Raw genomic sequence first — 22,499 nt, forward strand, 5'->3', positions numbered from 1 at the left:
TTCGGAGCACCAGACAGGACACGGCTCACGTTTATGTGACAGTCACTGCACAAGAGCGTGTTGCATGCACGCGGGTGGTGGTGGGGGGGTTCTTCAAGGAGGTGAGGGGCGGGGGGAACGTGTGATGTACCCAGGACTTGAGACAAGACCCGGGTGAGAGAGATACCACTATTCTGTGCAAATCGCAGGCGGTGATCAGGCCTCTGGGGAGTCACTTTGAAATCTGTTTTCTTCCAGGGTCAAAATATTCCTCCTAGAGTGAATTATTTCCAGGCGCGAGAAAAGCTCCCCTTTATCAGGCTTTCCAACGTGTACCTTATTATTTGGTTGTTTCCCTTCTGGCGTTCTGATGATCAACTGGGTATTTTTAAAATAGAACGTTTCAGTTCTTCCAGAATGTGGTTGCTCTGGCAACAACCTTGAAAACTCCGGAAAACTTCGTCCCGTCTCCAGACCCCTTGCGATTTCCAGCTGCCGCCCCGCTTCGTGGCCGGACCTTGGAGGAGAGGCGACCGCCGACGGGTCCTCAGTGAGCGCCGAGCTCTCCTGCTTGCCTGCAGGGACCATCCAGCACCTTCCTTCACCATCCCTGGCGCCACGCTCCAGCCCGAGCCGCGTCTCCAGCAGCCTGTGGGCCAGCGAGACACACGCCTTCCTCTGCAGCCGGGAGCTTACGAGGAACCTAGTCACTGCGCGGTGGCTTCCAGAACTGTCTCTGCTTTTACCGAAAAGCCAAACACAGGACGGACCGCGTCGCTGCGGGAGGCACGTGTGCTGCTGCTGATCGCAGGCCAGTCTTGGGCCGGGTCCGCGGTGCCACTGACGTCCCGGCTCCCGCCTCGTCCTGCTGGCTCCAGGCGCGGTTCTGGGCGGGGGGAGGGTCACAGCTGCTGGGGTCAGAGGGCAGGGCCGCAGCCCCCTGACTCTCCGAGGGGCTGTTTGGAGCGGGGGGCCGGTCACTGGTGCCTCTCTGACCTTCACCTCCTCCTCGGCAGAAATTCCCGTCATCCCACGTGGACGTGTGCGGCCGGGCCTTCCGGAAGGAAGGGGTGAGGTTTGCTCCCACGATGAAATCTGCTGTGTGGGGTCTGACCCGAGCTTGCGCCTCCCCTTACAGCGCGACTTTTAGTTGGTCTGCAGCACACAGTGTTCACGTCGTGTAGCTTCCGAGCAGCGTCTGCGAGGCTGGGCTCCTCGAAGTCACGGCCGTGTCCGGAAACCAGCTTGGGGGGGGGGGGGGGCAGGCGGGACGGCGCCGGGAGCCTTGCCGTCCTGTCGCGCTCTTCCAGGATGTTCCATCACAAGCGCTCCACGAGAGCGTGTACCTCTGACCCCCACTCCCGAGTCGCCTTGTGTGGCAGACTCCCATGGGCCCCCGGGGATAACAGGAAGGTTCTGGGGCAGGAGGCTTGTGCTGCTGGCGTCCCGTTCTCCAAGCACCCTTGCCTCGCGGGAGGGTGACGGTGGCGTGATGGAGCGCGGGGGCCGCACCCCCGGGCCACTTGGGCCCCCACAGTCCCGGGGGAGTAGCCGCACTGTGCTACCGGGGGAGGGCCGCGAACTGTGTCCCCTGGACATGTGGATAGAGAGGGGCGCTGGCCGTGGGGAGGTGATGACCCGACCTCAGGGCATCTCGCCCACACTGGGGGGACTAGTTACCATCCGTGCTGCTCAGGGTCACCTGACACACTGCCCCCCCGAGAGCACGGGTCGGTCTGCATTCTGAAGATCCAGCCGGAAGGCCACGGCTGGCGCCCAGTGTCCCGCCAGTCCAGAGTCACGTCACCTGGTGTGGGGGGTGGCGCGGTCACCGTGGCCGCAGAACCAGTCTGTCACTGCGTCGGCCTGCGCCTCACAAAACCCGGAGAAGAGCCCCTTGTCCCTGCGCCTTCCAAGGTCTGCCCATCACAGACACACTGTCTCAGCAGCCGGGGACGTGGCGGGACGTGGTGGGACGTGGCAGGGATGTCAGTGCCCCAGGCCAGCGGCGGTTCCTCCCCACGTCGCCTCCCTCCTCTGCGTGCCGCTGCCGTCTCTCCCGTCTTTAACGTGCCTGTCCCGACACCAGCCTCCGCCGCCTCCTGCCTCGCGTGCCCTTTCTCAGCGTCCTGGGCCCTTCCTTCTCTCCTCGTCCCGGCGTGTTGGGGACCCAGGACCCGGTACTCGACTTTGTACATCTTGTCTGCTCGCACCTTCCCGCCAGGCGGTCTGTTTGAATTTCGTTCACCATTCGTGTTTCCTCGCACCCCCCCACCCCCGCCCCGGTCCCTCTTGTGAGGACTGACCCTGCCCCCAGCCATCCTATAGACACTGCTGTCTCCCCAGAAGGCCCCCTCTTCCAGCACTCTCCTCTCCCTGGGCCCTCGCCAGCCGTGCAGGTGCTGAGTGACCTTGGCAGCCGGGCAGAGAGGCCATTGTCCCGTGTCCTTCTGAGGGCGCTCATCCCATCATGGGGCTCCAGCCTCGTGACCCGACCACCCAGGGGCCGCACCTCCAAACACCACCGGGCTGGCGACCTCGCTTCAGTGTGTGACTCTGGGGGACACAGACGTCCCGTCCATAGCACCGCACGTGTTAGCGAGGGGCAGTGATGGCTGAGCGGCCTCCTTCCTCCTTCCTGCCCGCTGGCCTCGCGCTCCTGTTCTCCCCGTGTGGGATTAACGGTCCCCAGTGCTCCCCACTCACCTCTCCTGGTCTCTCGCTGTGCCTCCTTGCTGACCCGCCGCCCTGGACGCTCCGAGCTCAGGTCGTTGAGCCTTCTTCACTCAAGCCCTTGGGGAGCAGTGGCGGACGTCGTGAGGGACCGGCCGGGGCTGGGGCTCCCATCAGTGGGTGGGGGTCAGACCAGCGACCCCGGGCTCACCAGCTTATTGCTGAGCCCGCACCCTGCTTTAGCCCGCGATGGCCGTTTGCGTTTCTCATACCGAGGAATTCGCTCTGGGATGGTGATTGTGACATTTACAGGCACACACGACACGACGTGGCACCGCGTTCCGGCCACTGTTCCGGGCCCCGCGGGTGCAGCTGTGAGCATTCATTGTGGGTGTGGGACACAGGCTATAAATGAGCAAACAGATGTGTGATGTTTTCAGGTCATGATGATAAGTGTCCACTTCGAGCAAATAGAATGGAACGTGAGGGGGTCTGGGGAGGGGCTCCCTGGTCAGGGGTGACGGCACGTGCCAAGGCCCCGAGGTGGCGACAGACAGGCTGGGGTTGAGGAACAGCAGTGGCTGAGTGGGAGCGACCTGGGGTGCAGGGTCAGGAGGGCCTGGAGGTCATTGTAAGGAGTCGGGTCTTGTTCTAGAAGCCACAGGGAGGCAGTGCAGGGTAGAGCAGAGACGTGGCATGTTCTCTGTGGCTGCTGGTGAAGGCAGGCCAGGAGCAGGGCTGGGGCGGGAGAGGGCCCGTGGTCAGGAGGCTGCCATCATTCCCGTGACGGGTGACGGAGGCCAGCGCCGGTCACGGTGTTTCCCGTGGCTGCCTGCTGGGGGGCGCGCCTGCCTCGGTTTCCCCACTGCCTGTTCAGCCAGGGTCCCTCCCGCCAGCCTGGAGGGCAGCAGCGGCACGGTGCCCACGGATCGGCACCTCCAGGGCCCGTCACGGCATCTGGCGCCTCACGGGAGGCTCTGCGCGTGAATAAACAGCGGGTTCGCTCACACTTGTAGGCGCTGTATGGAGAGAGACCCACAAAGACACACGGACAAACGGACGGTGCAGACGCGTGCATGGCTCAGGAGGAACGTGGGAGCTCCCACGGTTAGCATTGACACAAAGTGCTCGGACACCCCAGAGCACATGGCATTTCTGGGGACAGAAGTGAACGGTGGGAGGGGACTTTGAAAATTTGCAAGTGCTAGAAATAGACTGGAGAAGGGAAAGGGAAGATACATCGGTTTAACTCTCAAGAGAGCTTAAGTGCTGCTTTTCCCACAGTACGTGAGCCGACAAGGGCAGGGACCATCGGAGCACGTGGCTCAGATGTCATCTGTGCGGTCTCACTATGAGCCAGACATGATTTTAAGAGCTTCTCACGTATTAACTCAACACTCATTACAGTCCCGTGAAGTGGATGTCATTATATCCCCATCTTAGAGATGAAGAAACTGAGCCCATTGGGATTATGCAGCGCATCTGGTGCTCGACAGGCAGGTCTGGAGCCCGGGTCTCTTGCTCCCTAATCTAAAACTGTTTTCACCGGGACACCGCCCCTCCAGCCCTTCCTGAAAGCAAAAGTTGCAATATTATATTGCTTTTCCCCCAGAATGTTAGCTTGTACAAATTCCTGGTAAAGCGTGGCACAGTCCCTCTAATAGTCGCCTTTGCCCGACTCTGGAAAGCACACTCGTGTGCATAGTCGACCCTTGAACAACGCAGGGGGTTGGGGCGCCAACCCTCCCCGCGGTTGAAATCCGTCAGATTTCATATCCTGTGTTCTTGCGGTAAAGTGAGTGGAGAAAACCTCCAGCCTGTGCCGTCGAATGTGTGCGTGTAAGGGTGCCTGTGCAGTTCCATCCCCGGTTTGCAGGGGCCGCGTGCGCCAGGGTGCTCTAGAGGGGGTCCGCTGCTCTTGGCTTTGCTGTAGGCTCGGGGCCGGGGCAGTTAGCCCACCGTCTGCCCGCCGTCCGGCCGTCTGTCCGTGTACCTGCCCGTGGGCTCTGAACAAATGCTAACTGAAGGTGGTGCCCACGATTTGCTCTCCTCCCCCAGGTGCTGAGACTCCTCTCTCCTTCCATTCACTCTCTTAAGCTCGTTTGGAGCAAAACGTCTCCAACGAGCTGCAGGTAATGGGTAATTAACACCACTTAATGGCTGTGAAGTAGGGTAATCCTGTTTTTAACCTGGGAAAGGCTCTCCTTTGGGAGCTCATGCTCAAGACCCAGGCTGCTCCGAGCCTCGCTCTATTAACAAACTGTCTGTGGGGCTATGTGAGATGGTGTGTGTGCGTGGGGGGTCCCTGCTCCATAAAAGGTGTAGCAACAGAGCCTCGTGGAGAGGACGGGACCCCAGAAGGTGCGCCCTCGATGGTCCCAACGGGAGCTGGGCCTCCCAGCCTTCACACCGGACCTGGAGGGCGGCGGGGAGGACCGAGCGCAGAGGCCCCGAGACTCACCGTCCCCGCCGTGCGCACGGATTTCCACCCCGGCCGTGGGCAGAGTGAAGGCGGAAGCTTCCTTGCTGTCCTGTGGCTTCTGTGGTCCGGAGAAATCTCCACGGATGCTCCCTGGAGTCTCGACGCCTTAAGAAGCCGGTACCAAGGATTTGGGGGCTCCAGGTCACTTCTGTGGGAGTTCTGTTAAGTCGTGTCATTCCGGGCCAGGGAGGAAAACGTGACTGTGTCAAACCACGCCCGATGCCCCTCGGGGATGCCCTGCGCCCGGACACTCCGTCCGCTGGACCTCAGCCGGGTTCCCTCTGAGGAGCGTGCCTGCATTCCCTCATTCAGACGAGCGTTTCTGTCTTCGCTCTTCCCGCAGCGAGGGTCTTGCGCGCTGCCCTCCGTACTTCGGCGCCCGTTTCTTGGCGAGACAGACTCCACGCATTGTGTGTGCACTTGCACCGCGGCCTCCGCTCGCCAGACTGCTGGGCGCTCCCGGCACCCACCTGCCGAGTGCGAACGTGGGCTCTTCGGCCCCAGCAGGCAGGCTTGTGAAACCCGCACCCCTCTGCCCTTCTCCTTCTAGAACGTTCCCTCCTGTTCATGCCTCTCCCCCTAGACCGTCTGAGCAGTTGGCCAATCACTCCCTGCATCCTGACCGCGGTTCCTACCCCCGGCACCCCCACCTTAAAGGGAAGGAGGAAGAGAGTGGGTAGCTACAAGTGTAACTTAAGATCTCTCTGGGTTCCCGCGAGTCGTAAGAGAATTCTGTTCCTTTGAAAATATGGCATTATTGTCACCTCCTCCCCAACGGGTCCCCTAGGTTGTTGGTGATAGTGTGAGGAATTCAAGCTGCGGGAGAACAGGGACAAAGGCAGGTTGGGAGGTGTGGGCCGGGCAGAGCCGGAACCCAAAAGTTTGGTCCTAAAAGGAACCGCCCACCACCCAGATCTAGAAAGCCCCCTGGGACAGGAGGAGGGAGCCGGTGAGGGGGGGAGAGTTAGCCTGCCAAGAGCAGGCAGAGTGGGTGGGACGGGAGGCTCGGGGCTCAGGGGGTGAAGGATGCTGGGGGACATGGCTCCGCCCCAGAAGAGTTCATGGCCAAGCCTCTGGGTTCTTCTGCAGGGGTTCTCCCGCGTGGTGGTGCCTGGGGAGCAGGCCACGCTGCTCTTAACCCGTGGAGGCTACCTGCGCGCAGGACGGTCATGGCCCCGCTGGGGGTTGGGGTTGAGGACTGAGACCCAGGGTCTTCAGAAAGGAAGCCTCTGCTCTGTGTTTCTTCAAGCCCTTGGCCTACGAATCTTAGCTAAGATGCTTCATAAAATCATTTGGGATGCTTCTGAAAGATACAGATTCCCAGCCCATGGAGACTATCTTGGTAGACAGGTGTAGAACACAGGTATCTGCAAAAAAAATTTTTTTTATGTTTATTTTTGAGAGAGAGAGAGAGAGAGAGAGAGCGATCGCAGGGGAGAGGCAGAGAGGGAGACACAGAATCCGAAGCAGGCTCTAGGCTCTGAGCTGTCAGCGCAGAGCCCGACGGGGGGCTCAGACTCACAGACCGTGAGATCTTGATCTGAGCCCAAGTCAGAAGCTCAACCCGGCGCCTCCAGAAATCTGTACTTTAGCATACGTGCCCCAGGCGACCCTGTTGCAGCTGGCTGGTGGACCCTATTTTGGGAATCAGTGCTGAGCAGTCATTTCACAGACTTGCTTGTAAGTCCCCCGGGGATCTTGTTAACCTGCAGGTTCTGACTCAGCAGGTCTGGAGTGGAGCCAAGGTTCCCATTTCTCTCAAGCTCCCAGGTGATGCTGGTGACGCCGGTCCCGGGACCACGGTTTGAGGAGCGCGGTTCTCCGTGGGTTCCTGGTAACTGGTTGGGAAAGGCCCACGCACACCTACACAGTCTGGGGGTGGGCCCGGCCGTCTGTGTGTTAGCAGCACCGCCATCGGATTCGGGAGCGCCATGAGGCTCGAGACGCACCGCTAGATTACCGTGAGGCTGAAGGAAGCCGGCTGGGGGAGGAGGCGGGTAGGAGTGTCGGCGAAGTAGAGGTCACGGCAAGGCCCATTCTGTTCCCTCTGTCCCCAGTTTCCCCTCCCCCAGAGACAGAGCTGAGGCTCTGTCTTCGGATGGAAGAAAACTTCCTCGGACTTCGGATGGAAGAAACCTTCCTCCCCGTGGGTGTTGGGCATGAAGGCATTTCCTCCTGGATCAAGGCGGCGGGGGGGGGGGTCCCCAGTCGGCTGGGGTCCCCAGCACACGGTGCAGCCAGTGGTGAGGGTCCCCGGGCAGTGGCGGTGGGGCCGGAGGGCGTCAGTGAGGCTGGGAGCTGGTCCCGAGGAGCGGTCAGGGCAGGGAGGAGCAGGCGGCTCTGGGGGCTCGGGGCAGGGCGTGGGGGAGCCAGAGTGCCAGTGTCCGGGGCACGTGTGACAGGTGGCACGGATTTGTCAGTGCGCAGCCATGTCCCGGCTGGGGCCTCTGGGCTGAGCTGCGACTGGGCCGTTCACATGCTGGGTGCCCAGGAGCGGTGGGGAGAGGGGTGTGGGTTTGCTCCCCACCTTCTCCCTGGGCCTCTGCTGCAGAGAAGTGAGTCCACACGGCTGGAAAGCAGCAGAAAGTCCCCAGGTTTGGATTAAACGTGCTCAGGGAGGGAGGGTGAAGGAGAGGGTGGGTGGAAACCAGAGGGCCCCACGGGGCTGGGAAGTGGGGGCTGCAGACCACACTCCTCAGCTCCAGGCCTCACCTCTGTGCTCTGCACCCTCCCCCGATCCCCCAGGTGTCCTCACGTGCTGCTGGGACCCAAGCAGGGAACTCCTCTCACTGTCTCCCTCCGATGCCCCCCCGGGCTCCTGGTGTATGATGGGAACCGGCCCACAGGGAAAGCGATAGGGGACTGGCTTTTCTCGAGGCCTGGCCTGGTCCCTGGGATCAGCTGTGTGGGTGTGACCCTGACCCTGACCCAAGGTGGCCACACTTGGCCCAAGTGCCCCGCACAGCTGCTGGCCGCACAGGCTTCGGAGCCAGGCCCGCGGTTCCAGGGACACGAATCCACACACGTCAGACGGATTTGTGGTGGATTTTCACGTTACGGTTCCACACCCAGTGATTACGACCCAGAGTCTCCTGCTCACCCCTGGGAGTATCTGGCGAACATCCGTGCGAATTCCGCTAGGGCGGAACGTTAACTGGCCGGCACTCAGCTCAGCCTGGCCCCAAGCCTAGCTGTCGGGGTCTCCCTGCTAATCACGGCACCTGAGGCTGGGGCGCCCGTCTCCAGCACGAGGGGATCACAGGCCTGGGAGCCCAGGCCCCGCCCCCGCCCCAGCTGCTGTGGGCTCCTGCCAGGCTGCCCTCCGGGATTGCTCTGTTCAGAGCGACCCCAGAGAAAATGGCCTCTTTTGGGCAAAGGGACTCAGAAGGTTTCCTGCCCGCGCTGGGTTTTCCCCGCAGCCTTCCAGCCCAGCGGTCCCAGGTTCCCCGCCTCCGAACCTGCCTGCCTCCTTCCCGCTGCCCCTCGTGCACCTGTTCACCCGGAGACAGGCAGAGACGGTGGTACCTCCACTCTGGATGCTTATGAGAAAATTGCCTCCAGCCCGCGAGGGCCCCTGTTTTAGGACCTGTTTAGCTCCGGCTGGGGAATCGGATGCAAGGACATCATCCTTTTCTTTCACACCCAGGGGCCCGCGGGCATATAGACGAGGGGGGCTGGATGTCCGTCTGCGCCAAGAACAGTCAAGGCCTGGGTTTTCACGGTTGGAGAGGCAGGCTTGTCTCACGCCCTTGTCTTACATCCTTGGGTTTCTGTCCCCGCTTGGGGGAGCTGGGGGCTCGGTGTAGACAGGGCGGGTGCAGGTCAGAGGAGACTCAGGAAACCCCAGTTGGCTCTGGGCCATTTGGCAGAGGTTCTGGGCAAGAGTGACAAGTTCCCTACTTGGGGACTGGCTGGTACGCGATTGTTAGCGATAATAATAGGGACAGCGCCTCTTCCTTTACGATGCTCCTTCACCCGAGAGCGGCCTCATCCGCGGGACAGGCTGTGTTCTCACAGCGGCCCCATCGGTAGGTCGTAAATGCTGGCGTTTACAGGTGAGGGAAATAGACACTGCCTGGTTAGCCGCGTTCTCGGTGCCACACGGGATCATTATGTAAGTGTCGGGACTTACGTAACACTGTGAGACAGCGGGCTAATATTTTTAGCCCGATGCGGTCACGGCTGAAAACCTGATGTGAGTCCACGGAGATTGGGTCTCACCCACGCGCCCTGCAAGCTGCACCCGGCTCTGGGACCTTCCTGGTGGCGTGGTGTGGCTCTCAGTATGTTCGGTCCCGGGACATGTGGGAGACGGGGCGGGTCTGCAGGTGGGGGCGCCTTCTCACCACCTTCCCCTCCCCCAGGCCCAGGGGATCCCATTCTTCCGCTCCTTCACACCCCCTCCGTGGGGGCTGGGAGAGCGTCCGCGCCCTGCAGCACCCCCATCCCTCGGCGGTGACCTAGGTGCTGCCTCACTACCCGCTCCTGTAACAAGTCAGGTTACCAGTCAGCAGACCACGGGTGGGCTACGGCCGGGGGTGTGTGGATACACCAAGGAGAGGGGCGGTGCAGAAATGCAGTCAAACCACCCTAGTGGCGGGGGGGTGGGGGGGGTGGGGTGGTGGCACGTGTGGAAGGAAGGAAAGTTCTTGCCTGGCCTGGGGGCAGGTGCGGGGGCCGGACCCGTAGAGGCAGGAGAAAGAAGGGAAGAGTGGCCACAAGCGGCCGTGGAGGAGAAATGGCAGGATTTGGAAGCTGGCTGAGCCTGAGCGGGCGAGGGCCCTGGGTGGGGTAGGGTGAGGGGTCCAGGCGGTGAGGGGCCCGGGTGGGGGGGACGGTGAGGGACCCGGGCAGGTGAGGTTCACCCACCGAGTCCCCTACTCTGGAAAGTGGCCCTTTGAGCTCGACTCCAGGGCTCCCGGGTGTGGGCCGGTGGACGCGTGAGTCGGGGACACGCCACATGGGTACAAAGTGCGTTTCTTACACGCGTGCCTGGCACGTGTCTCCTCTGCATTGTCACGTGGGGTGGTTAACACCGTGGCCCGAGGGGAGGGGCCCGCAGGCGAGTCCCATACCCGGATGGGGCGGCCGGAGGCGGTTTGTTTCCTGCCCGGAGGAAGCCTGGTGGGTGACCGCGGGCTGCGTCCCCAGCGCCAGGCGGCCATGCTGCAGACACGTGTGCTTGTTCGGTCCCTACTGAGTCCCAATAGCACCTGCGAACAGATGAGCAGACAGCGCTGGTGGGGGGGCAGGTGCATGTGTGTTGGGGGCCGGAGGGGGGTGCCGACGCTGTGGGCCTGGGGCTGCAGGGTGGCGCGGGGTGAGGAGGGGTGGGCTGGGCGAGGCTTCTGTTGGGAAGCGGCATTTGTGGTGAGCCTTCTGCCCGGGGTGGTGGGGAGGAGTGTCCCAGGGCCCCGAGGCGCTCGTGCCCCACTGAGGCACCGAGGCACAGCACGTGCTCCTACGTGACGGGGATGGTGGTGCGTTTCCAGCTCTGTCTCCGGCCTGGAGACCCACTTTCTCCCGTGCCGTCACTTTGGTTACCGTCCCAACTTTGACTTCCGCTAAGATGTACGCACGCTGGGGAGTTGATAAACCTTGTGGCATTTACACCCGCGTGGGCACGCTGGGGCCGGGGAGCTTGGCCTTCTGCTGGTCCCAGCATCTGACCCTTCTTGGTCCAGGCTGGCCTCCATCTTGCGGAGGCTGGCCTCCCTGCCTTCATCGTCACTACACGTTCTTTCTCTCGGGCTCCCCCTGGTCCAGCCGCCACCAGGAAGAATGCTGTTTCTCAGGGCTTTCCCAGCCCTCCCAGGTTGGACATAAATACGCGTGTTTACGTGGCGTACGGGTTCGCACGGGAGGGCGCACAGGGCTCGGAGAGCAGGAGCAGGGCGGTTGCAGATTCACTGGAACCTGTATCGGCGCGTCTCTTCCCGGGCCCTCCTCCCGCCTTCCGTGACCCCCGGCAGCAAAAGCGCTCTCGCCTGGTATGTAGGGCGCTGAGAGCCCGGGTCCACCGGACTTGGGTGGGAAGCGTGGCTCTGGGACCGCTAAGAGGAAAGCGTAGCAGAAACGGAGCGTAGTCTTGGGGCGGTGACTGGGTCATGAACACGCTGGCGGCCCGTCGGGGAGCAGTGACTTCCCTCCGTCTAACGCGGGTCTTTGCCTCTGCTCCCCCTTCAGCTGGTGCTGCCGGAATACTCCATCCACAGCCTCTTCTGTATCATGTTCCTGTGTGCGCAGGAGTGGCTCACCCTGGGGCTGAACGTCCCCCTGCTTTTCTATCACTTCTGGAGGTAAGTCTGCCCCGGGACGGGTGTGTGCTTCCTCTTCTCTGCCTGGACGGCCTGCCCTCCAGAGACCGTGGCCCCGGAGGCCCCAGCCACCTCATGCCTTCCTCTCTTCCGTTTGGGGACCCGTTCTCCGCAGCCTTCTTTTGGAGCTCCTCCCGCACGGCAGCCTCGTAAGGGAAGGCCCTTCTTCTTCCCTGGTCGGCTCGCCGCGGCCTCGAACCTCACACATCCCCGTTACAAGCAGCTGTAGCGTTTCCACAGAAGTCCCAAAGTGGAGAGATCCGCTTTGCGTGGATTAACGGATACACAAAACTCGGCACGTCCTTGCAATGGCGTGTTACTTGGTGGTGCATTGATACGCGCTGTAACATGGCTGGACCTCGAAAATGCAAGTCAAAGAAGCGAGTCATAAAAGGCCATTTCTGTGACACGTCCAGAACGGGCAGCTCTGAAGAGAAGGGAGGAAGGTTGGGGGCTGGGACAGAGGGCGGGGGACCATCGATAGGTACAGGGCTTTCTTCTTCGGGCGTGAGAGTGTCCTGAAATTCGATCCTGGTGACAGCTGGGCCACTCGCTGAACATGCTATAAACATCCCTGAACCGTGTATTTTAAAAAGGTGAAGTTTTTGGTATGTGAATTATGTCTTTTTTTTTTTCAAATTTGTAAAAAATATGTATCCTCATTTTTGAGAGCAAGAGACAGCATTAGTAGGGCGGGGGCAGAGAGAGAGGGAGACACAGAATCCGAAGCAGGCTCCAGGCTCCGAGCTGTCAGCACGGAGCCGGACGCAGAGCTCGAACCCACGAGCCATGAGATCATGACCTGAGTCAAAGTTGGCCGCTTAACTGACAGACCCCCGGGCGCCCCTGGGAATCATGCTAATAAAAGACAAGCATGTGTCAGATGGGCTGGATTTTCTGGGACCCCGCCCAGAGTTGCCCAGGGCCTGTTCAGCCCCGCCTCTGTGCGGGTCACAGTCTATGTCCTTGTCACCTGTCCTGCTCCTTGTGAAGTCCTCTGCCTGTGAGAGGAATCACCCTGGGACCCTTGCAGTAATGAGGTGTCTCTCCAGGCGCCAAAGTCATTGTGGACTCCCAAAGTCGTATCCTCCGGGCTATCGCTCCTCCCAAAGTGGGAGGCCGAGCCAGAGAAGGGGTCCTCGACGGCCCCCAGGCCCGGAGCCAGGACGTTCTCCTGAGCTCAGCCCCTCCTGTGCTCGCTCTCAGAGCTCTTTACAGAAAGCGGCCTCAGCACCTGCATCTGCCACCTGCTTGCAGGCTGTTGTGTCCAGCGTCCCCCACGGTGGTCCCAGGAGCCCGTGGAGTGGGCACTTTCACCCCCATTTTACACATGACAAAGCTGAAGCTCGGAGAGGTCAGTGGCTGACTGGAGGAAGGTCGGTCTGGTGGCCTGTGAGCCCCAGAGCCTGGCTCTCCCCACTGAGCCGTCCTGCGTCCACTGGGCAAGGTCGCCTAGAACATTCTCCACCAAGGTCCGTAGGTTTTGGATCTGCCCCCAGGGAGGCAAGGAGCGTAGCCTGCGGCGTCCTCCCGGCACACGGTGGTGACTGACACCGTCACTGTCCTCTGACGGGGGTGAGGGGGGGCTGGAGCCCCAGCCCCCACAGTGCTGGTTAGAAGGTGTTCTTCTGAGCCCCTCTCCCCGCCTGGACACACAGCATCCGCCTGAGAGGCCAGAGGTCGGCCCCCCCGGTGGCCCCCACCCCCCACCCAGCCTCCCGCACCGGAGTCCCCACCTCCCGTGAACGAGGCCTGTGGTGTTTCCAGGTAGACAAAGTTAGCTTTAACACTCCCCCCCACCCCCGCCCCATCTATTCCCTGTGCTTTCCCTTCCCTGGTTCCCTGCTCCCTCACTGCTCTCTCCCCACCATGGCCAGTGTTCTCTTGCTGCTCTGGGTCCTTCCAGCAAGAAGACAAGTGATGTGAACCGTTCCCACTCCAGTGAGGACATGACGTCCCTCCTGTAGTGTTCAGGTCTATTTTATTGTTTTCTTAAAGTTTTTATTTATTTATTTCGAGGGGGGGTGGAGAGTGAGAATCCCAGGCAGGCTCTGTGCTGTCAGCACAGGGCCCGACGCGGGGCTTGAACCCACGAACCGTGAGCTCGTGACCTGAGCCAGAGTCAGGTGCTTAACCGACGGACCCACACAGGCGCCCCCAGAATTCAGGATTTTGAAAGAGGGTCTGGGGGGAGGACGGTGTGAAAACAGCCAGTGGTAGTTAAGCGAGTGTGGTCGGTGGCATTGCGGCTCGCTCTGTACGTAGCACCCCGTACCTGTGTGGATGCCCATGTGGGTGTGCACTGTGGACCCCCCCACACCCCTGTGCTATGGACCGCCCCCCCCACACGTGTGCTGTGGACCCCCCTCACCTGGAGGAAGGAGACTCTTCTCGCTGTCTCCAGGCACCAGGTGACACGTCCTCCTTCTGTTGTGTAAGTGGGTGGAATCCCTGTGATGCCGGGGGACCTCGGCGTCCGGGAGCAGCCACGGGCCGGGCCGGGCGGTGACTCCAGTCGGCGAAGGCAGACGCCCGCTCGGCGGAGGCCCCCGGACACAGTCCTGCGTCAGGGGGGCTTCCCCGGACGCCCCCACATCCCTGCCCAGCCTCGGGGCCAAGGATGCCGTGTCCTCTTCTCCGCAGGTACTTTCACTGTCCGGCAGACAGTTCCGAGCTGGCCTACGACCCGCCCGCGGTCATGAACGCAGACACCCTGAGTTACTGTCAGAAGGAGGCCTGGTGCAAGCTGGCGTTCTACCTGCTGTCCTTTTTCTATTACCTCTACTGGTGAGTTTCTGCCCCTCCTGACGCTTTCACTCCTGCAGCAAAGGAGGCAGGTTTTTTTTTTGGGGGGGGGCCGTGAGCGTGGGGGTCACAGCCTGGCGGGTATGACGCCAGCCACCTCACTCTGGGTCAGGGGCGAGGGCTCGTGCCCAAAGGCAGAGGTCCTCGCCTGCAGGCGGGCACGTCCTTAGGGCCACACGGTGCACCTCTGAGGAGGCGGTTGGGGACGTGTGGCCGCCACTCCTTCCCCACAGGGCTCCCTCCACAGCTCGGCCGTTCGGCCCTAGCCTTGTGGCCCCTAGTCCACATGTAAGCATCCGGGGAACCAGAACGGGGACTCTGCGTGGCAGTCACGCTCCCGGAAGGGGCATGCTGGGTCATTACATGCGCGTGCTCACAATTCTCCTGATGGTCTGTAACCTCGTGCTAATCAGGTAAAACTGACTTTGCTGACTTTGCGATTGTTCAGGAGCCTCCCCCCGCCTTGGGTAGAGTGTCCTGCCCAACAGATGGCGTAAACAGGATGCCTTTGGTGGGGGGGGGGGGGGTGCCTTTTCTTAAAGCGTCCCTCTCTGGTTCCTCTTTGGGCTCGTCTCTGGGGACCTCACCTGTCACCTTGCCACCTTGCCACCTTGTGGTTACCTGCAGCCACGAAACCTGCCAGCATCCCAGTGCTGCCTCCAAACTGGTCTGTGGACGGTAGCTGGGTGAGGAAGAGGAGGGAGGGGGTGTTAACAAGGCCGCCTCAGGCAGGGGGCAGGCTGGGCCGGCCGCGGGGCGGCCACACTTATCCACATTTACACACGAGCCCTGCTTCGAGCCAAGAGCTTGGTATACGTTGCTCAGTCTGGGGGCCACATGCCATCACTGCCCACACGTTAGCAGTGAGACCACGTCCCTAGACGTCACATGTTTTCCCGTGGTCACAGCTGCAAGTCCGGTCCCAAACACAAAGCTCCCAACTGCTGGCTGTCATGGGAAAGCTCTAGAAAAGTCTTAACCAAGTCTGGTCTTTCTTTCGCATCAGAATCAGGGTGAGGAAGGTGAGTTTCTTAAAGATGCAGATTCCTGGGTTTGGATCTGCCGACTCAGGATTTCGGGGCTGGGCGTCCCCCCAGGGGTAAGACCTGCCTGTCTCCCCAGAACATCCCAGAGTCCAGAAGACCCAGAGGTCCTTGGGGTATAACTTCCTCTGGGGGAAATCAGCCTGGGGGGGGGGCGGGGGATTCAGAGTTATTCTACCACATTCTTCTTGGGGTGGAGGGTTAGTCCAGGCTCAGGGTGACCCCTCTCCCCTCCTTCCATACGGAGGGTCCTGGGTCATTGCCTGCTTCAATGTACAAGGAGCCCGAGGGTCTCTGAAGTGTCCCTGGAGAGTCCCAGGGTGCCCGGCAGATTTGCCTGGGTCTGACTCCAAATCAGAACTTTCTAGCAACTAAAGTTTGTTCAGACTAGTTCCTGCCTTGGGAAGCTTCACAGGCTTAACGGCTCGACAGCAGGGGGCTAGCATGAGTGAGGCTGCTCACTGGCGTGTGCCCAGCCTCTCCTGTTGTGGGGCTCCGGGTGCCCCTGCCACAGAGTCGGGGGTCCCGTGAGAAGCGGATCGCTCAGGGCCCCGGAGCCACGGAGGTCAAGGCGAGGAGGCACAGCCCTCTGCCAAAGCCCGCGCCCTCTCCATGATAACAGCAAGTGACGTCACAGACACCCTTCACCTGCCCTCCTCGCTCTCAGTCACTCACTCACGCAGTATTTGAGCACCTCCTACATGCCAGGCACCCTTCTTGGGAGACCGTGCTGAGTGTGCGGCTTGACGCCTGCCCTCGGGGGTCACAGGGTCAGAGCAAGGAACGCGTGAGTCCTACTGTGTGCACTGTAGACACGCAGGCCAGCGAGTCAGACAGGGTGTCTGCCGTCGGGCCAGCCGTCGGGGGGAGGGGGGTGTCTGCCATCGGGCCAGCAGTAAGGGGAGGGGTGAGCACGAGGGAGGCCGCATGACCCAGGGTAACCGGGCAGGACGCTGTACCGCCTCAGCTCTCTTGGCTTGAGAAGACGGCCATGTGGCATCCACTCGGACGCGTCCCAGGAACCTGCAAATGTCTCCTGGCCCCAAGGCCACCCGAGCGGGGGTGCTGGGGTGGTCAGCACACACTGCTGAGAGGATCCCAGGCTCCGGGCCAGACACTCGGCTGCCAGCTAGAGCCTCGGACACATTTCTTAACGTCTGTGAGGTCCTCGGGAACGAGGTGCCAGCCCCGGCTTTACTGGGGTCCCAGCGGCCGTCACTTCAGTCTGTCACCGCGCTCAGCTTGGACACAGCTCTCCGCATGCACGTGGACCCCCTTCCCCCCTGAGAGTGGCCGGGGCTGACGGTCCTGTGCGCCCCTCAAGGCCTGCATCGAAGGGGCTGGGGGTTCTGGGGCCGGAGAGACGGGGTCTCTGAGGAGCTCCGCAGAGCAGTGAGGCACCAGGTTCGACGAGGAAGGGACGCCCAGGGTGCCGGCCAGGCAGAGCGGTGGTTCCAATTTTGTTCTAGAAACAAAGAAATTAGCGAATGCAGCGTGGAGGCAGAGACAAACTGAAGGACAGACAGGCAGTGTCTGGAACACCACCATTTGCAGGCACTGAGGGGAGGCGTGCTCCCGCCCTGCTGGCTTCCAGGAGGGGCAGGGCGGCCTCTGGGCACAGGCCCGCGACTGCGGCAGGGGCGCCCGGGCCCCGTGACGGAAGAGGCTGAGCACCCGCCAGAGGGCGGCCTCACCCCTGAAGCCCCCGCTGTCGAGCCGTTAAACCTGTGAGGTTTCCCAAGGCAGGGGTGCAGTGGGCCCTCCAGCTGGGGCCCGGCCAGGGATGCTCTGTGCCCACGAGGTGTACCAGCCGTCCCGAGGCGTTCCTGAGCTTCGATCCCGGATAGGGATTGAAGTAAAACCCTGCGGTTTCTTTCATGTGGTTTTCTTCCTTAGATTATCCATTTTTCTCTCTATAATGTGAAAAAATGGTCGCTTTTCTTGGTGCCGTCTATTTTGGTATACGTGTAGATACGTGTATGTGGTGTATTTTGGTGTGGAACGTTCCTCGGTCTTGCAGAATTAGCCTGCAGCCCTTTCTAAAAGCACAGGGTTCCTTACCCCTCGCTGGCAGGGTTGGGCACCACCTTAGCACACGTGCTCTTAATGCACATTTAATGTCTGGATTCTGTTAGAAACAGGAGGGCCAGGGAGATACCCCGTAAGAGATCACGTAGTTTGTGTGACCCTCGGACCTCGGAAGAGCGATGATGGTCATTGTGGTGGCGATGGTGAGATGTGATGCGGCATAATCTGGGAGCCCCGGACGCAGCCATCACGTCAGCACGAGGCAGCCGCTGGGAAAGAATCCGCTGCACCCCTACCCCGGGGACCGCCTGACAGTCTCAGGAAAGGGGACGGCCGCCATCATAGCCGTGCGGGTGAGAATAACAGGCACGCAGCGATCCCGTCTCTCACCAGGGGACACAATGCGCGCTCACAGCAGGTGTTTGGTCCGACGTGGTGGGAAGTGATGTGGACCGTGGGGGGACCTGGCTCCGGCGCCAGGACGGGAAGGGAGCCAAGGGCTCCGGCTTCAGGAAGGACCCTGTTGTGAGGGTCTGAGTCCTTCCTGGGCTCCCACTCACTCCTTCTCTTCCTCTTCTTTCTGCATTCAGCATGATCTACACTCTAGTGAGCTCTTAACCCGGGCCGCACAGGTCATCAGAGACTGGGACGGGAGAGGCTCGAGGCGGAGTCCTCGCGACTGGCTGGCGGTTGGAGAAGGGCCCGGACTGGGGTGCGTGAGAGACACCTGTGGACGGCGGATTCCTGCGGCAGCGGGGACCGAGGTCACGGAGCGTGGGGGTCGCTGCCCAGCCCGCACCCAGGTGGCGATCCCGTCTGGGCCACGGGACCTCTCCTGAGCAAGGACTGTTGCTGCCTGAGTGACCCCCGCCCCTCTGAGCACCCCGTGCGGTCCACAGTGAGCCCGGGACCGCGGGGGGCGCGGCTGGCAGGCCACAAACTGCCTGCCCAGGAACAGAACGACCCAGGACCTGCTGAGGCCTCCAGGGTGTCGCGGGCTACCGGAGCCCTCTGTGTGTCCTCGGAGCCCCGCCGCGCCCTGCGCTTCCGCGGGAGGGTCTGCGGGGGCGCGGATTCGCCATTGGCTCCCACCGGCCCCGAGCCCGCGGGCGGCCTGTTTTCGCGCTCTGCTTTGTGGGAGTCGGCCCGGCGACACTGGGAGCTGGGGCTCGGGCTGCTGGCCATGAATTATGTCCAAAATCACAGGGGAGGCGGGAATCGGAGGGAAGAATGATTTTTTAAAGCATTTTCACGTTCAAAGTGTTCTTTGCCACCACAAACTGTGTTCTCCCGCTGTCGGTCCAAAACCGTCGCAGAATCAACGAAGGCAAATCGACCGGTCGACGTCGTCAACGCCTGTCTTCTCTTAAGGACCCCAAACAGCGGCGCCCGGGAAACGCCCTGCACCTGCTCTGTGCTGTGTGCATCGGGCGGCCAGGAGGCGAGACGGCGCAATTACGGCCTCCTTTTGTGATGCTACGTCATTCGTTCTGTTAGTGCCACTCGAGGACTTTGGCTTATTTAGAATTTTCCCTCTGACGTCCTCTCCTGTTTGGGTAGGAGGTGTCCTTGGGGTTGTAAATAATGACAAGGCTGAGGTTTTTATGTTTAAATTGGGCACGATGATTTCTACCTTATTCCCCACACTTCCCTCTCTTCTGTGTGACACACACACAGGCTATTTATACACGTGCGCGGCTCCCGTTGGAACCGGTGACTCAGGTTTGTGAATGGTGTCTGTGCCGCGCGTCGTGAGCTATGTTTAAAACGCAGTGACAGCTTGTGCACCACACCTACCCGGCCGCCTCATTTAAACCCCTCACAGGCTGGCTGCCTCTCCGTACGGGCGGTGAACTGGTAGGTAGGGAGGAAAAGTTTCAAAAAGCTGTTCTGTTTCTAAAAATTCTGTCGGGAACAAAACTCAGGCTTCCGCTCTGAGGCTGAAGGTATAAAACCGGGGGATTCCAGGGGGCATTTTGGGGAGCAGACTCCCCTCTGTCCAGGGCGCACCGTGCCGGCTGCGTAACGGAGGCCGGGGGAGAGCGGCCTTCGGGGCTGCTGGGCCTCGCCTCTGAGCCCGAGCCTGAGAAGGCCACCTGCACGTGACCCTCGCCCCCACATGTCTCTCCCTGGAGCGGTCTCCTTTGTTTTTGTACTTTGCCTCCTTCCCAAAAGGTGACAAGTGGCTCGTGATGGCAGACACAGGGACACAGACACCGCTAGAATGGAGGGAGGGGATTCACACACACGCCTTCCCCGAGGTTATGCTTCCTGCAGTTGAGCACTTCTTCGCAGCAAATCGTGGCGGCTCACGTTTGCCTGGGGCTTCATCGTCCACAGATTGATTTGGTTCCTTTGATCTCCTCGCCATCCTGTGGGGTTGACACGATTCTTTTCCCCGTTTTCTTTCTTTTTTTATTTTTAAAATGTTTTTATTTTTTGAGAAACAGAACACAAGTTGGGGAGGGGCACAGAAAGAGGGAAACACAGACTCGGAAGCCGGCTCCAGGCTCTGAGCTGTCAGCACAGAGCCCGACGCGGGGCTCGAACCCACGAACTGAGATCACGACCTGAGCCGAAGTCGGGCACTTAACTGACTGAGACACCCAGGTGTCCCCCATTTCCCCCATTTCCCAAATGAGGAAGGAAAGGCTCAGAGAGGGTAAGTGACTGACCTGTAGTCACGCAGCAGCCACAGACCTGTCTTTAAACCCAGATTGTCTGACTTTGAAAACCCCATGTCTTTTCCATCACCTGAAAGCCAGCAAAGTAGCTTGGGCTCATGATAAGGTTCAGTTAGCATAAACTTTCTGAGAAAAGGAGATTTAAAGACAGAGCGGGAGAAAAAGTGGCTGGTTTTCTTTTCCTTGGGCCCCAGCCTCAGACTTGCTTTACTGTGTCAGGTTCTTCCCGAAGGGGGTCCCTTGAAAGCTTTAAAAGCTGCCAGCACGCCCTGGGAGGGTCTTACACTTCTGAAAGAGGGACATCCGAGTACTTCCCTCCCCTGAGCTGTGGCTGGGACCCAACTCCACCGGTCTGTCCGGAGCTTGAGCCGATTTTCAGTTCCTGGGAGGAGCGGACGGTGACCACAGGCCTGCTGGAGCCGTGCTGGGTGCCGGGCTCTGGGCTACGACCCCCTGACACACGGCGACCCCACGTTACCCACCAGGAGGCCAGGGAGGCTCTGGCCAGTGCGGCTGCCCCAGTGAAGGAGCCAGCAGACAGGTCTCGGTGCTGTGCCCGGTGGCCAGCTAAGAACCACACTTGCTGGGCGGGCACAGCTGCCCACTGGGTACCTTTGCCATCACTGTTCATCCCACAGAAGTGACCTAAGGAGGGAGGAGAGTGGGGCAGGGGCAGTGCTCTGGGTGAATCCCAAAGTGGCTGATGGACGGCTCTCCCTCCCCGGCCCGGGCCTGGGCACCCAAGAGAGAGCTTCTTGGGGACACAGACATTGGGAGGGCGCTGTTGTGACTGGCTCCTGCCTCCTCAGAGAGGCAGTGCTGCAGGCCTGATGGCTGCGCCCGAAGGGGGAGCGCAGCCCCCAAGGGGGGGGGGGGGTCACTTCAGCTTCATTTTCACGGTGGTGAGGGAAGTTTGTAACGGCACCCGCCGCACTCACTTGTTATAAAGATCCGACGTGGTCAGGGCCCTGCGTGCGGTAAGTTCGGTAAGAGGCCCCCACTCCACAGGAGGCGGTGTCCTCACTGTGCCCTGTGCCCTGTGCCCTGCGCCCAGGCAGGGCAGGGGCCCCGGAGGGAGGGAGGTCACCTGGACCAGCTGTCCTCCCGGTGCCTCCTTCCGGAGGCACCACCTCAGGGAGGGCCACGGCTGGAGGAGGGAGAACGGGAGTGGCTGTCCCAGGAGGGTGGCTCCTGGCATACCTCCTGTCTGCTCAGCGTAAATGACTTCGTGATCGGTCTTGGGCAAGCTTCCCGGCCTCCCTGTGGCTCAGCCTTCTCATCTGTAAAGTGGGGCAGTAATACCTCCCTGGCTGGTGTGCTTGTGACAACCAGGGGCCCGTTCTTGTAACGAGCACTCCACAAACCGTGGTCCTCCGCGCTCAGCTCCCCTTCGCGCCCCCGCAGACTTGAAAGGAGCCTTTACTAGAACAACAGAGCACTTCCCCTCGTGGGTCACGCCCACGGCACGGCTAGTGAACCTTAGCTGCCTTCTTCCCGCCCATCCTGGGCCTGCTGTCCCAGGCACGCGACCCGGGTAACCGCTCAACCCTCTCAACAGGATCTTCCCCTTGCTTCCTGTTTTCAGGTGTGGGAATCGCAATAAAGTTGTCGCTGTTAAGACAGTTTTGTTCTCCCGCGTAAGAGATGAGTACAGCCAGCACATGCTTCGAGGACGATCACTCGTGCTCACGCTGTGTCCCTGCACACACCCTCGTCTCCACCTTTCCCTTCCTGGGACGTGGGCTTGCTCCTTTCCAAACTGGGTGCTGGGGAGAGCAGTCCGGATGTCAGGGTGGGCTGTGCAAACTGGACGTGCCGGGCCACCCCTGCCCCCAGGCTTGGGCGGAGGGCTGCGGTCACCCTGGGTGCTGGACGAGGCCCCCGCGGCGTTCCCTGGATTGTGTTCCCGCTGTCCCTGTGCCCGGGAGCCGTGCAGGGTGACAGGCCACGAAGCAGAGCCTCCCAGGTCTCCCCCACGTGGCCAAGTCATATCTGCTCCCATTAAGCTCCTGGGTGCCCAGGAGTGTCTTCATGTGCTGAACTTGACCCCTTGGACGCCACGTGATGCCCGCACGTTCCTCCTTCCCAGCTGGCCGAGTGCTAGGCTTGTGCGAGCCGGTCGATACATTTTGTCGGGAGTTTGCTAATCTGCCGTCCGTGCACGGCCCTTACTAAAACTGCTTATGTAAGCTTACGATTAAATAAATTATATTCAAAACAAAGGTGACGCGTAGTCACAACTCCCCACCTCCTGATTATTTCAGTACGTTTTCCTGTTATCTGTGCTCCTGAGGGCGCGACTGTGGTGCCCACGCGGAAATGTTACTCGGCAGGGACAGGACGCCTCACCCTATTCCGGGCCGCTGGTGCCTCGCGATGGGCCGTGGCAGGAGTGTTTGCGACACAGACATTGGCAAAGCTGCGGATCGCGTCCCCTGCTCCCCCTACACCCCTCGCGCTCGCCGTCAGACGTTTACTAGCACGGGGC

At 61.0% G+C, this 22,499-nt stretch overlaps 1 protein-coding gene and 1 long non-coding RNA gene across 10 annotated transcripts in view; one reads left to right on the forward strand and one right to left on the reverse strand.

Annotated features, from left to right (window-relative positions):
- Positions 1-22,499, forward strand: part of CNIH3 (cornichon family AMPA receptor auxiliary protein 3) — a 135,640-nt gene that overhangs the window by 67,096 nt on the left and 46,045 nt on the right. For 4 of the 9 annotated variants that reach the window (XM_058699990.1, XM_058699988.1, XM_058699989.1 and 1 more), the window contains 3 exons: positions 11,321-11,433; positions 14,095-14,238; positions 21,597-22,233. In XM_058699990.1, the coding sequence (XP_058555973.1) occupies positions 11,321-11,433; positions 14,095-14,238; positions 21,597-22,158 (819 nt within the window). In that variant the 3' untranslated portion in view covers positions 22,159-22,233. Of the gene's footprint in view, positions 1-11,320; positions 11,434-14,094; positions 14,239-14,489; positions 14,689-17,434; positions 17,681-17,917; positions 18,941-21,596; positions 22,234-22,499 lie in introns of those variants that run through there. The other 5 variants (XM_058699995.1, XM_058699994.1, XR_009253851.1 and 2 more) reach the window with 4 other exon arrangements.
- LOC131495244 (uncharacterized) lies at positions 10,096-14,078 on the reverse strand. The gene is made up of 2 exons (XR_009253853.1): positions 13,823-14,078; positions 10,096-10,347 (listed from the first exon to the last, which is right to left on the reverse strand). It is a non-coding gene; the product is annotated as an uncharacterized LOC131495244 (long non-coding RNA).

The sequence above is a fragment of the Neofelis nebulosa genome, chromosome 15 (assembly GCF_028018385.1).
Source record: "Neofelis nebulosa isolate mNeoNeb1 chromosome 15, mNeoNeb1.pri, whole genome shotgun sequence".
NCBI lineage: Eukaryota > Metazoa > Chordata > Mammalia > Carnivora > Felidae > Neofelis > Neofelis nebulosa.